General features: G+C 36.4%; 1 protein-coding gene across 1 annotated transcript; it reads right to left on the reverse strand.

Moving 5' to 3' along the window:
- Positions 1-11766: 11766 nt before the first annotated feature.
- Positions 11767-15013, reverse strand: LOC145167219 (CCT motif family protein). Its single transcript, XM_079086343.1, has 3 exons — positions 14275-15013; positions 12057-12308; positions 11767-11953 (listed from the first exon to the last, which is right to left on the reverse strand). The coding sequence occupies exons 1-3, from the start codon at positions 14953-14955 to the stop codon at positions 11930-11932; spliced, it is 957 nt and encodes a 318-aa protein (XP_078942469.1). The 5' UTR covers positions 14956-15013; the 3' UTR covers positions 11767-11929.
- Between the last annotated feature and the right edge of the window lie 1205 nt (positions 15014-16218).

Consider the following 16218-nt stretch of genomic DNA (forward strand, 5'->3'; position numbering starts at 1 on the left):
TTTTTTTTCCAAATATTGCTATCAATGGAATCATATAAACAACCATTTTTCACAAATGCCACTTGTAAGGATATTTAAAATAAATATAAAATTAAAAACTTTTATTTTATTTCAAAACTTTGCGGAAAAAACTTATCCTTATAGTGCAAATGCATACGGAAAAACTTGTTGTTATCTATTCCTAAGCAATATATCATAACTCCTAAGTAACAACTTCAAAATTCTGATGCGATCGAAATCCACCTACGCGATCAGAATCAGCATATACTTCCTTTAAGCTTTCTCTCTATTCTTTGATTCTTAAAACATCAACATGTGACCCAGTCACATCATGTAATGAGGATCTTAGAATAGAAACTTAACAGAGTTAGATAATGGGCTCTACCTGAAGTAGAGTCAGACTTATTGACTTTAACATCCTTAGGTAAACTTGGCAGCTTTGCAATCAACGCCCCTTCCTTTGGCAAAATAAACATATGGACCCTTTGGTAATGGGACTATCTCAGACTTAGCCTTTCTCCTTACCATTTGGTCAACCGGGTTGACTATAGCCAATCCCTTTCCATTGGGAAGAGAATGCTTTTTCTGGATTTCCAGTGTCACCATTGTCATTGTCCATAAAGTTTTTGGGAAGTTGATCTTCTAATCAAATTTGCTTTACTATCGTTCCAAATCATTGTTGATTCAGCAGCACCAAGCAAATAGATATGATCATTAAGATTCATGTCATAGTCTGTTTCATAGTAGTCCCAAAGGAACTCACTATGTGACTTAGAAAGTGATTGAACATCCAACTTTCTCAAGACTTTGACACCCAACTCTCCCAGCTTGTCAATATGTGACTTCATCTCTAAGATGTGATCACACATAGACCTTGCTTGCCATTAGGGCTTGAGTGACCTTGAACTTGTGGGTTAGGGAGAATAATTGGAGGAGGTGGAGGAAGTAAAGTTCCAAGAGATTTGGGAAGATCATAGATGTCTGAACTAGACATCTTTTGGGAGATATTCAAGATAGTTGATCTAAAGTCCTTAATATAACACCCAGTATGAAATATTAAGGCTAGGATCCAACAACCTATTTATAACTGGAAGAGGGATGCCGTAATCCGAGTTATAAAATAGTTGAAGGTAAGTAAATGACGATTTACCAATTTCCACCATGAAAAACGAAATAATGTAATTAGGTTTTTAATTGGATTTGAAACTCCTAGATCTTTTGAGATTCATTGAACTTTTCAATGGCATGTTTCAATCTCGAGTGTGCCCTTCAGGTTTTGTGACTGGGATGCCGAGGATCACAAAACAAGGTGTGAAGTAACCATGCAAATATACTTGGTACCCTTAATATTTACCCCTCAATCGATGTGCCGGTTAAGCACACGAGCTCCACCGATACTATGATAAATATTAAGTTACCCTTTGCCTACTTTGTTAAATCCAGGTCAGTGTGCCGGTTAACCACACACGCTCCACTAACGGTTTAAACAAAGTGCAAAGTGTAATTTCATGGATTAGCACCTTATTCACATTTTCCTAAGTAACTAAGATTGGGAATTTATAAGTGTTTAGTTACTTAGTATTTATCATTAATACTTTTAATGAAGGGAGAATTATAGTCCTTGTCCTACCCGTTCGGCTAACGACCCTCCACCAGTCAAGGAAGCGGTGGGTGAGAGTGGACACCCATTAAACTGCCATTTTATAGGCAGTAACCCTATACCCCCCTTATAGACCGGCTTCGTGAATGAGGCCTACTAACGGTAAGACTGACTTGCTCTTATACATATATTTATTATTAACTTATAATACTATAAAGTATAAGGGTTGAATTTTAACTATTAAAATTCTAACTTGGAATTAAAGTATTCATGGGGAAAACTTTACAAATTCCAAAACTTGAGGGCAAGTTTTGAAAATATTCAAAACTAATTAATTCCATAACTTATGTGTTTAAAGTAGTTTTAATTAAAAAAAACTCTTCAAGTTCCATAACTTGAGGACAAGTTATGGAAGACTTTAAACTAATAAAAGAATGTAACTTTTCTTTATTTTTGTAACTTATGAAACTAATTAAGGTTACACATTTTATCATTTAATGAAGTGACTCTTGAACCTCCATAACTTGAGGACAAGTTATGGAGTCATAAAACCATTTAATGAGGACAAGACTCTTCATTTTTGTAACCATTGCCAACTTTTTATGAGTTTTATGAAACTTAAATGTGACTTTTCATATAACTTGAGGACAAGTTACAAAAACATATTTTAGAATCAACTCTTAGATTAAAATGGATTGAAAACACATAATCAATTAACTTTTCTATTAATCTAATAAACTCATATGAACAAAGATAATTCACATCAATTTTTTTTTCAAGTAATTAGCATAACTTTTAAACTAATACAATTCGATTTTTCAGCTAATTTTGCAAGTATAACAAGAAAACAAGCCTTGGCTCTGATACCACTGTTGGGTTTTGCGCATTCTAACACTCCTAAGTGTACATGCAACCCTAAATACCTTGGATCTATGTTTTCTCTATTATACATGCAATTATGAACTTTCCAAGGTATTACCCTATCTAGCATACAATACTTGATACTTGGGTAATCAAATGGATAGAATACATACCTTTGTTTGATGTAGCTTGTCTCCATGAAGCTTGAGTGCCTAGTGCCCCAAGTGTGACACCTCAAATGGTTCACACAACACCAAATGCACATAGAATGACTTGAGAGAAATGGAACACTCCTTGAAATCGTCTAGCCCTCATATTCACACATTAGTGCACGATTTCTTGAGCCATGTGATTCTTTTATATGGTGGCTATTAGGGTTACACCATGTAACTCATAACTTTACCCATTCCTTATGCTCCATGGATTTTAACCTCCATGGAGTATCCATGGGTCACCCCATGGACTTAGTCCAACATAAGGAATCTTGGATCACAAGCCCACATATATAAGAATGAATGATTTACATAATCAACCCATATATTTAATTAGTCTCCTTTTGATCACTTAATTAATTCCAAATTAATTCTTGATCAATACTAATTAAATAACCTTATTAATATATTAGAACTTATAATATATTAACCAACCTTAAGTGTTATTTCTCTCATTATAGTCTATCTAAATGCATGATGCCATGCAACCCAAATGGACCATGTCGGGTCGGGTCAAGTCTTAACAATTATAGTTATGGACTTAGACATTAATCCAACAGAAACATCTTCGAACAACTACTCTAACATCCATGGTATGCAGATGGAATATAATTCAATCATAAGCAGGAAACATAATATTCTGAAACACACTTACTGACATCGATGCAGTACCATAACAATAAAATCATAAATAGAAGTTGAATTTGAATTACATACCAGCGATCTCTTGCGGCTCGATCTTGACTTCCTGCGGGACCATAGGCACTGGAGCCTGAACTCCCTCCACCTCCAAAATAGGACAACGGGACTTGAAATGACCTGGCTGGTGACAATGAAAACATATCTGATCCTTCTTACAATCCCGATGTACATGCCCTCTTTCTCCACATTTGAAACACCTGAACTTGTGACAAGCAAACCTATGGGTTCCCCCACACTTGCCAAAAACCTCAAGATCTCCCTGACTTCCAACACCCAAGTCAGCCGAGTCGGACCTTCCACCTTCTTTCAATCGTCCTGATGTTGGCGTCCGCTTCCTTTTCCCTAACTGCACATCTAACCCAATCTCTTGCTCCCGAGTTACTCCGACTACCCCATCAACCGTCTGCACAGCCCCTGACTGACCCTGAAACCTAGCGGTTACCCTATCAGTAACACGCTCAATAATATCGGGTAACTCCTCGCGTACGGCTCGCGAAACCTCCACAACGATCCGATCGTATAGTGGACTCTCTTGGAGACAAGGTATGTAACCTACCTCCAATCCCTGATGACAAGAGCTGACAACGGAGCCCTCCCTGCTGAGGGATCTCAGAGACCCATAAACATTGGGTCTCAGAGGAACCCCTAACTGCCCCGTAGCGATCTCGGCCCGGAAGGCCTCGAGGAGGCTATCCAAAGACTCCAAAATCCCCTCCTTGACTGTACCGAAGATCAAAGGAGTCTGGTCCAGTATAATGCGCGTAATCTCGGCTGAAATAAACTCTCGCATCTGCTCCCCGAGCTGCTCAGCTCCTGAACCCGAGCATGATCCCTCTCCGGTGCCTGATCCGCCCACTGGTCTCTCACGCAACGTCACCGTGCTGAAAACATGCCATAACATCCATCAGAATACACATCACTACCGAGGGATCACACACGCACTACAAGTGCCCTGGTTTTATCTCAGCCCTTCTTGAATCGAGTACAGATCCTCTGCTTTCAGTAGTATGGGCCCCTACTACCTTCCACATCAATCCGTATTTCCTCATGAATTGCCTCGACTACACCAAGTCCCTTTCACTGCTACTAACACTGCTCCCAGCTCTACTCTCATCCTAGGCTTGCCCTAGGGTATCCTCTAACTCGCTATCTACCATCAGCTGCATAATAAATTCATGTTATCTCCCCCTAACTAACTCGCGAATACCATTACATATCACTCAGACTAGATAATTATTCGAATGAGAGGTCCTACCCTACAACGGTTGGACTCAGGCGAGAGCTGTGGAATAGGGCTAGACCTAACCTTCTGAAATTATTTAGTCCTTGCAATATGTAACTTAACATATTCTTTTACTAGTTAATTAGAGATAACTAGAACTCCTAATAGGACAAAGCAAGCAGCATTCGGGCATTGGGAAAACTAACCACATAATCCAATCAAGCTGTTCTATCCCCTAATCAGGAATCTGTACTAGCATGCAATTCATAAAGCTCATATAATCAGGCATAACCTAAACATGCTATCCTACCACTGACTAATCAATACTAGCATGCAGCTCAATCAACGCATATAGCACGCATACAAGGCATCCTTCCTAGATCCTTAGCCCTAAACTAACATGTTGATCACATAATCATATCATAACATAAACTTGTATGGGTAATTTGGGAGAACTTACTAGAGCTCGGCTGATTGCATGCACCACACCCTTTTCTCTTTTTCCCAAAATTCTTATCTTTTCTCAAAGTTCCTTTTTCTTATCCTTTTTCCAAAATTCTTATCTTTTTCTCAAAGTTCCTTTTTATAAAAAACGATTTTCTTTGAAAATTTTCATACCAAGTCCTCAGTTTGACTTCAGTCACACCCGAAAGTGTATCCGAATCCCTCAGACCAAGGCTCTGATACCAACTTGTAACATCCCAAAAATCATGACAAAAAATTTCATTTTAAAACCTTAATAAAATCCATAATTGTCAAACCATTCATTCAAAACATATTTAATCAGAGTATCGTGTCTAAACATATCATATCAGAGTAAAACATCACAGGCTAAAACATCATCGTGTGTGCGATGCAGTCAACCCGAGCTCTTCCTTCTGCTACTAGAAGTACCTAAAACCAAAACTGAAAACCGTAAACACGAAGCTTAGTGAGTTCCCCATACTACCACATACCATACATATAACACATATTGGGCCTTGCCCACTGCATCGGGCCCCGCCCGGCATCGAGCCCCGCTCGGTATACAGATCTGTCTCTTAGGCTTCGCCTGTCTCCGGGCCTCGCCCGCTATACATATACAATCACATAAACATACTAGCACAATAAGCAAGCATACTCTACTGTATTCATGTCCTAAGGCCTCGCCTAACTTGGGCCTCGCCCATGTCCTGCTACTGATGAGTCATGGAACCCCGTCCACACTCCTGCTGATAGTGAGATACGGGCCCCCGCCCACACTCACTTCTCTCCTATCTCGGGCCTCGCCCCTGCTCTGCTGCTAATAAGATACGCAACCCCGTCCATACTCAGCTAGTGATGAGATGCGGGACCTCGCCCCCACTCACCTCCATACCAGGAACATACAAGTATCACATAGACAACATGTATAACTAATATACTAACATTCTTCGGGCTTGCCCCGACATCAGACCTTGCTCCGGAAACATACTATCATACAATGCCTAGGGCTAACCCCCGGGTATTCCTACCATACATAAACTAAATGGGTCCGCATTGTGGCCGTAGACCCATGCACACAGTGAGGAGACTCACCTCGCACTGTTGAAACCCTGTTGATACTCCTCCGGCTGCTATTTGGCAATTCCTTGAACTGGTACTCTTTCGGCTCTCCGAGCTATCAATACCAAAATATCACTTAGTCCAAAACAATAATCCTCCTTAGGGTAAAATGACCATTTTACCCCCTAGTCCAACTTGGTCCATAACTAAGACCCAAACCATAACATATAAAGGCCCAACACTAGGTAGGCTTCCCAAGCCTACTAGTGGCCCAGTAATAGCCCAATTTGCTAAATTGGACCCAATCCCTCTAATGGGCCTTACCCTAAGCCCAAACATATTCTTGGCCTACATTATCTTACTTCTGATGGCCCACTAAGGCCCAAAGAACCAAAATCCCTTGCATGGCCCAAACTGAGGCCAAAACAAGCCAAACCCAAATCTGATGAGTACGATGGGCGTACTCCTATGTACACTAAGCGTACTAGCCAAATGGTGTGTACGCTGGGCGTACCTGCATGCCCGCTCAGCGTACTCCCCCTGTTAAGTCACTTTCCCATTAAGTGCTTAATACTCTACTCCAAAAGCTACAAACACAAATCCAAGTCCTTTTCAACGTATTAATCCATAAAGTCACTGACTTAGTAACTTTGCATGCCCCAATCAGGACTAAACTCCAAAAATGATATTCCATTCACATAGAAATGCTCTTAACTCATGCATAAACCCAATAAGATATTCAAGATGGCAACTTTCTGCCTTAGGGACTCATATAGAATAGAGAGTAGCAACTCCAAGTCCTAGAAATCGGATTGAACCACAAAGCTTCAACCTTTGGACCAAAATGGTCCAAAAACTCAATCTAAGAGATCTAAGAAGATAATCACCAAGTTTAGATCTTTATACCTTGAAATGGCTAGAAATGAAGCTACAATCCCAGATCTGCAACCTCTCCTTTGAACCACCACCTTTCCTTGTTCCATTCTTGTTTGGAAAATGGATTCACAACACCAAGATGCTTCTCTAGTGACCTTCTAAGATCCAAAACACTCAAATATGGATTAGGGTTTTGTAGTAGCTCCTGTAGGGTGGAAATGGAGGCTGGCCTTCGAGACATAAGGTTCTTTATATAGGTTTCAACCATAAAATTAGGGTTTGGGAACTCTGAGCGTACGCTGGGCGTATGCTCCTCCGCACCCGCGATCATTTTCCTTTATATGATGGGCATACCCGAGCCTACGCTGGGTGTACTCTTGCGATGGCCACCTTGCATGCATGGTCCTTTCTTGCCATCTTTCTCCATTAAGGACCAATATTGCCAATAACTTCAAAGTGCTATAAATCCTTCGTTCTAAGCCCGTTTCCGATGAACTTTATACCCACGAAAAGGTGGCGAGAAGCCCTACGCTCCTGACTACATACCCAAGCCTTAAAACCTTTCGAATAAAACCCAAGACCCATAAAAGACCAAAACACCCCTAGCCTTGGCCTTTGAAATTCATAAGCGGATACTTTCAGAACAGGGTGTTACATATTGTGTGTTGGTACTTTGGGGGAAACTCATTAAGCTTTGTGCTTATAGATTTTGGTTTATGGTTTCAGGTGTATCAGAGATTCGTGACAAGGCGAAGACATGACCGTACACATCCTGATTTCATGTCATTGATCTTGGGAGGCACTGATTTTCAAATAATGTTTGAGAACACGATTTTTGTAAACATTTTATTAGTAAAAGAACCGTTTTGAATAGTTTAAAATTATTGAAAATTTTGGCATGTTTCACATGCAAGAAGTGGTTTGGGAAAACAAAAACTTTCGGGACCTGCTAGGCTATTTCCTTTGTTTTCTTTGCACCATTAACTAATAAGTAGAACAATAATTGACCCAACTAGTCAAGAGTAGCAAGAGTTCGGTCTTCCACTTAACCACCACGATACGTCTTGCTATACTACGCCTCGAGGATTGAGTTGGACAAATCACCAAAGTAGTAGACTAAATAAGTCAAGATTTCCCTAATCGCTTGCAATATCGAAACCCATGAAAAAAGATAAATCAAACAATGCGTATGATCACGAATCCCTGCACAAAACAACAAAAACCTTCTTGACTATAAATCAACGAAAATAAAAATAAAAATAAAAATAAATTAAAACTAATAATTAAAAACAAATAACGATAAACAAACAAACCAAATCAATTGAAAACTGTTCCCCGACAACTACGCCAAAAAATTGATGTGTTATTTTTAATGCACTACTTTTTTTATTTATAATTCCAGTCTATCGCATCTAAACCACACCTTACAGGCAGTAAACCCGATCGAGTATAGTATGGTTTTGATAAGTAAGGGTTTCAAACTCAATGGAAACGGTATTGAATTAATTTGAAGTTTTAGATTATAAGGTACACTAAATAAACGAAAGCAATAAAAGAGGGGGTTTTATTTATAAAACTGAACTAAACTAAGCTAACTATATAAACTTATAGGAAACGAATCACTTCAGGTACTCAAGTTTAGATTTGATTACTTCTCAAAATCATGATTAACTTCGTTAATAGTGCAATGGATCTATTAGTTGGTTACTGAATTATAATGTGATTAGTTATCTTGATCAAATTTTCTAATACTAATAATTAATGAACAACTAACACAATGACAATTTTTTTTAATTTTTTTTTCTACTTTTACCAACTTGACCCAACACTTGAAAATGGCATGTCATTTATGTTGTGTGGCAAAATTGACATGACAAGCACGGAGTGGCTTTAAAGATAACGTGGCAGCATGACATGCCATGCTCCACACCCTCGACCCTAAGAACTATAATCATAACCTAACATTAAGTGACATGTGACCATAACACGTCAATAATTTCTTTATCACGAATACATTCATTGACAATTAGTACATACATGAAATAAAATCTAGATAATTGTCATGTATCCCAAACTGTAATCTTCAATATTCATTGTGGAGTATATCAACTGTCCCAACAAGCTCATTTACAATTGTACACATAATAATATCAAGTGTCCCAACAATTGGTATCAACCGTATGACATGCTAAAATTTTCATATCAGAACTAGTAACAATAATATGTAACCAATAAACATAATGTATGCTAAAACTACTAGCAATGCTCTTTTTAATCTAAACTTGAGAAGATAATCACTTAAGCGTTAAAACACTTAATATCAAACATTCATACACAAAAAATTCATTTGCTACAAACTCACAAAATCTCCACATCCACTCACATGGCCAGTTAGTGAAAAGTAACTTCTGTTTTGGCCTCTAATCTGTGTTGTTCAACAAGTCAACCATTTGCCAAAATCTATTTGGATTATATACCAAGTTCCTAGGACTTGTCCCAATACACTAGGAATTAACCTTAGTAACTGTTTGTCACTAGGTTAATTAAACTCCATATCACAACTACTTAACAACCTAACCTCTTTAGCTATTAGCTCAATCTCATATATTCAAAGAATAGGGCTCGCAACCCTGGTCATCCAAATAGAGAATCCTATAACATAATTTATCTTTCAACATTACCATTGAATTATAGCACTATAACTAGTGAAGCAGCTTTTATTGCAAAATTGCAAAGCCCATTATCATAATTAAAACTAATAAAATGGCTTTTATTGCAAGTTTCAAAAGCTCACTAATCACAATTTCGCATGCAACTATACAAACAACAAGCAAGGGACAAGCATAGCCCATTTATGTTTTGAACATGTAAAACTTATAAAATGATTTTATAGCTTCTAGCTATAACCAACAAAGGGACAATTCCGTAGGAACCATTTTTAGCAGTTTCTCTAAAACTAATGAAACCGCTTATATTGCAGAATTGCAAAGCCCATTATCACAATTAAAACTAATAAAACGGCTTTTATTGCAAGTTTAAGACGCCCACTATTCACAATTTCGCATGCAACTATACAAACAACAAAGGGACACACATGGCCCATTTATGTTTTGAACAATTGAAACTTATAAAATGATGTTAGTAAGTGAACCCACGCGTTACCGAGGGTTATTACGTAGTATATTTTTGTGTATTTGGAGTTACAATTGATTCAATATCACACTTTCTTGAATTCTTATATATATAAGAAATGGTCACCATACCGTTTTAATCTTACATGATCCATATATATTTCAATTTTTTTCTAATGCAAAAAGTCAAGATTTTAGAGTATTTCTTAAATACAATATAGTATTGGTGTAGTAATTTTTTTTTATTAATTTGCATGTCTACATTCTAAAGTAGGATGAAATTTATATTTTTATATAATGTATAAATTAGTCAAATATGTAAATTATTTTAATAAAGAAGGTTGAAGAAGTCGACATAGTAAATGGGGATAAAAAAAAAAAGCTGGCTGCTTTGATAACTTGTACATCGTGCATACAAATAGGCAATTACATTAATTCTAGATACTTATGAGAATTCGATTTTTGGAGATAAAAAAGTTGGCTGCTATGATAACTTGTACATTGTGCATACAAATTGGCACTTTTAGCTACAGCAAATCTAGACACATGAGAATTTGGTTTTTTATATATTTATAATTGTAGCTTCTAGCTATAAATAAACTATATCATAAATTTAAATTATACTTCATGATTTTATATTTTTTTAATCAAGTTCATATAAACCCAAGTAAACACGTAAAGCATGGTTTTGGTGTTTTCTTGTCGATGCACTTCTAATTGTTTATTGGATGATACTTAAACGTATATAATCTTTAAAAGTCCAATCACATGCATACCAAATATCTCTGGGGATAAATTATATCTTGAAGAACTTAATCTCGTAAGGCCTAGTTGCCATACCTCATCGAAACTTTAAATATTTTCATGTATGTTCTTTTAGTTCAATGACCAACTTATGTTTTGAAATGAAAAAAGTACGTAATTATAATAATATGTTAAACAATAAGAATAATATTTGATACTGTTTTTAACCTAACAAAAATGAATCCATCTATTTGTATAAAACATAACATCTAGCATAATATCGTTTAAATAGAATCGAAGGTAGTTGAAGTCACAAGTGTCAACTATATTTGTATCATCAAGAACCATGTGATATAATAAATCATTTTAATAGTTCTAAAGAATCTATGTGACTTGACCTACCTCTTAGGGGGAAGCAAAAATACTGAAACTTCCAACCTAAATCATTATCAAACCGTTACTGATATCGAATCTACACCGTTTATGATAATATAAGACGATATTCAGTATTTTAAAATCACGAAATTCGGGATTAATACAGTCGGAACCAATACTAGTACCAAAACCTAGTATCATTCCCAGTATCGATACCTGTAATGTCAGTTCTCTCTTCAGTTATCAATATCGACTTTCCACACGATTCGGTATTCGAGAATCTCGAATACCGGTTTCATCTCATCTTCATCCCTAATGCCTCCAACATATAAAAAGAGTAATATTTGCAAAAAGTAAAAACTTTTTTTATTTTAAATTAAATTTCATGCTCTCGTACTAATAATTCCTCGTGGTCCCATTTCTCAAATTTGGCTGGTTTTCATTTTGCCGAATGGGAAGCTTGATGGCTCATGTAACACGTTTGCTATTGTTTTTTTCTTTGTGTTTGTCTGGTAAGAATGTGACAATTTATAAGTTTTATTAATAAAATGTAACGTTTTTCATTATTATTTTAATTTTGAAATACAAATACATATGTACATTGTCCAAAATACGTAATTCCATTCTAAAGGAGGTCTTTAAGTTAAATTGTAACTCAGAAAAATAATAAAAAGTATCTCATTCAGTTTCTTTTCACGAACCTTCCCTGCAAATTAAAACGATAAAAAAAAATAGAATGATATTAAAACGAGACTTAAACTATTTAACAAGAATAGAAAATACATTATATAGAAAGAGACATATATTACCTTAATACGAGGGCGTTTCTCAGCATTCAACTTTCTTACTTCATAACGAATGGTTTTAGCAAATAAACGGTTGCGTCTTTTCTCTTTGTATCTCTGGACACTAGCTTCTCTATGTTGAATCATTGCACTGGACCCCACCGCTTGTAATGCATCCTCTCCTCTGCCAATGTCTGTATTTTCAATGTGTGTCATTTCGGGAACTGTCCATGACCCTCCATTGCCACCATTGTCTCGTTCATCATGTGTGATGCCCTATACATAACATAACAATAATGAGAAACTTAATATTAGATGTATTTACTGTTAAGAATTAGACATGGTGACACATTTATTTTTCAAGTTTATGTGGTGCAATGTGCCCATAATGTCTTTGGAGCTTGTATCTTACAACTTTACAAAGTAACATGGACAAAATTAATGTCTAAATAACTCTATCTGAGCATGACTTTAGAGGTTATCTTATTAGAAATTAGGTTAAAAGCAAAAAAAAAAAAAATAGCGACATATTTAAATTGTTTTGTTTAATATAAAATAATATTTTTACTTTTTTCATAGTAAAAGATTGTACACTGAAAACTCCATCTAATTTGGGGGTTGGTGGATGAGATAACATGACTCGGACATGACGTGTATAATTAAACATTATGGTTCAACATAATCCATATCTTTCAAACATAGGCATGATCCACATAACATGTTTAACTATATGGGTTTGATGGGTATAATCATGTTCATGGTCACATTTATGTTCACGGGTCACCGTTGTGTAAGAATATGTATACATCATTTTTCTTTCGTGATTAACCTATTTCAAACTACTTATAAATAATTTGTGTTTAATTTAAATCAATAAAGCTTGTATTCATAAAAAAAAGTTACTGTTAGAAGATCTTATATTAAAAAATGTCGATTCTTGCAATCTGGAGTCATTGAATGTGGAAAGGGTTAGAATTATGGCATTACAAATTCAAAATGTGAGAGAGAACGAGACTAAGAGTTCAAGGATTGGTCGGTGTTTTAAATGGATTTATTTTTAGGGTTATGTAATTTAGGGCATCACATATTAAAAAATGAAAAATATGTTTTTTTTAACTTAATATAATTAAAAGGTTGGCGAGTTGACCGAATGACCTCTCTACCTACCCGAACACCACACATTTATTATACAGGTTAAGTGAATCAACCTAAAAATGTGTTGGACCTGCTTAAGATCAATCCATACCCGTTTCTTTAGATGTCAAATGTATATTGTGTTTTGTGTCATTACGATAATTGCCACCCCCAATATATAATCTTTAAAAAAAATAAATTGAGAAGATGAGCCACATATATATGAATTGCATTGAAAAAAAAAAGATAAAACTATACCAGCAAGAAATAAAAAGTACAATGTCCTATGATAACCACCACAATAATTTTTCAAACTTTTGGGGTGCATTGTCGACATATTGAAAAGTGGAGGAGCTTAACTTGAACAAACTTAATTCCACTAGGGACTTGTACCGTACAACTTTACGGAGCAATAAAGTGCCAACAGTGGTGGGGTCACAAGTCATCAATTGACACACATGTTAAAATTAACCCATTTCCAGAGATCAAATTCCTAAAAGCACAACTTTTATATTGCTACTTGTACAATAGGCAACATCATATGTACATTAAAAAGCGTTTACATAAATCGCATTTGGAAATTGCACAAGCCTATCGTTTCATGTAAGCATGTAATCAGATCTTTGACTGGTTAAGTCCAAAATATTCAAGATTCTCAGAACACCGATTCACCGACAACCCTTATTGCTTAAAATTAGTAACTTCAAATTTGTAACACAAAAATTCTTTAACTTTAATCATGTTAAAATTAATAACATTATAAATATTCTAATAAACTTAGTGTCAAATCAATTGTCACTATTTTCTAGACTGAGCGATGAAATAGTAGCATGATCGAAATAATATTCCACAATAATTCATATGCTGTACGAAAATGACATAAACTGACCATAATTATTGCAAACATATATTTTGTCGACTAAAAATTTAGAAAAAAACTAAATGTTGGATCTTTTAATTATGTATTATAACATGCAATCTAATCATGACTCTTCTAAGTTGTATAACTCACACACAAATGATTACTTGCATGTATACAATTATACATGCATATATGTATGTATGTATATGTATATGTATGAAATGCAAAGGGAAGAAGGGAACTCACATTAAGAGAGGTGGAAGATGGAAAAAAGAAGTCATCATCTTGAAGATCGGGTACAGTTTGCGGTTGTGGAGTATCCGGATCCGAATTCTTATGTATATAAAGTGGACCTTTGTTGACCCAAGAATCCATAACTTTACCATAATCAAGCTTCAACACTAATTTACTCCGATGATGATTAGTATGATTACATGATGTTGATGATGAAGACGACGACGACATCCCTCTAATCACCTTCTTCTTCTCCACAACCTCCGAATAACAAACCCACTTCTCATGACGATCCCTCTCGGTTTTATTCCTCCTCATCGCCGTCCGTACAAGCTCCACCTCCTCGTCGGCGTAGTTAACCGAAGAAGGAGATGGGTTGTTGGTGTTCTCTTCATCTTCGTCGTCGGAGCACAGGATTCCGGTGAGGGTGGTGGCAGCTCCGTCGTCATCACAAGACGAGAATAGACAGGCCATGTTATGTTCTTCGTCTAGTTTATCTTGTTCGACTAGGTTTTCGGGGTGCAGTGGGAAAAGATTGATGAGTTGTTTATTGTCATGGTCGTGGGTGGTGGTGGTGGTGGGCATTGGTGGTGGAGTGGTGGTGATAAGCTGAAGACGGAGGCTTAAGTATTTGGGTTTACGGCGTTTAGTTCTAGTTTTACGTGAAGAAGGTTTGGAGGCTTTGGTGATCATAGTAGAGGGGTTGAAAAAGGTGAAAGGGGAAGGGGGTGGGGGTGGGGGTGGGGTGAGCTTTTGTAGTCAGCAGTGTGGTTTATATGAGAAGATTGAAGAAGAGGGACGTGGGGTGATTTGATTGGAGGGGGTTTGGATATTTCGGAGATTTCGTTTGGATGCGTAGATAAGAGTAGATGGGGTGGGTTGGCTGACATACCCCATGGCTTTATGCTACTACGTACCTTTTGAGCTCTTTTCATGACTTGCACGTGATGACACAATACTTTTCATTTATTACGTACATGTTAAAATTAATTGGACTGTATTTGGTTTGTAAGTTTGATGGAATCCACGAAATTAGGTATCAATATCTTACCTTAAGTCCTTAAGGTTTATTAGATTGTAGTATTAGAGTGAAAACACTTGTGTCCGATAGAATGGAAAAGTTGATCTTCTCGTTAACAAAGCACCAATATTTATACATACAATACCAATAGTCCAATATTTATACATACAACAAAATTTTGGAAAAAGGGAAAGTATTCCATAGACTAGCCTAACAATACCTATAAGATAAATACAAAATACATAAAGATATGTCTAATAGACCCCCTAGTCGATTTAGTTGGAGGTTGCCGGATGCACCTATCTTGGAAGTCATCAATCAAGATCTGTGGTAGGTGGTGAATATGTCATCGATATTAAGTAAGAAATACGTTATATCATTGCCATGTTTGTATATAAAAAGGCAGTGATCACAGATGCGATGCTTGAAACCGATGGTGCTATCAACATTACCAAAATGTTGTTACGAAACATGAGGCGTGACCGGGATGAGAAGCATCATGAAAACCCATTGGTTCGTGAATATATACAGTAAATTGAAAGAGATTGTATAAAAAAAAGCGTTTTTGATATCAAATGTATGTATTTGCTATAACTTTGGAGATAACATGTGACAACCCGAAATCTCTATCTATAAGTCATCTCGATCAATGAAAGTAAGATTCGTTTCTGTTACCTTTTAACCCTGTTAAGGGTCTGTTTGAGAGTTTCTGAGCCTAGTGTAATTCATGAATGGATGCTAGGATGAGTTAGCTTGAGATCAGAAGGTTAGATTCGAACCAGAAAATCACTCACAAGGTGTTCACGGCCACAAACCTGTTCACGGCCGTGAACCCCCTCCTATATATATATATATATATATATATATATATATATATATATATATATATATATATATATGAGTGACTTCATTTTCTTCTCATTTCTCCTCCTCCC

This window comes from Lactuca virosa, chromosome 3 (genome assembly GCF_052849685.1).
Source record: "Lactuca virosa cultivar CGN04683 chromosome 3, Lactuca_virosa_CGN04683_v6, whole genome shotgun sequence".
Taxonomy (NCBI): domain Eukaryota; kingdom Viridiplantae; phylum Streptophyta; class Magnoliopsida; order Asterales; family Asteraceae; genus Lactuca; species Lactuca virosa.

Bases quoted from the DNA above. Each gene is read 5' to 3' on its own strand.
- LOC145167219 (XM_079086343.1), bottom strand. From the start codon at position 14,955: ATGATCACCAAAGCCTCCAAACCTTCTTCACGTAAAACTAGAACTAAA. The intron at 12,309-14,274 runs GTGAGTTCCCTT...TGTTATGTATAG, and splicing joins CATCTTCCACCTCTCTTAAT to GGCATCACACATGATGAACG. The intron at 11,954-12,056 runs GTAATATATGTC...TTTAATTTGCAG, and splicing joins AGAAACGCCCTCGTATTAAG to GGAAGGTTCGTGAAAAGAAA.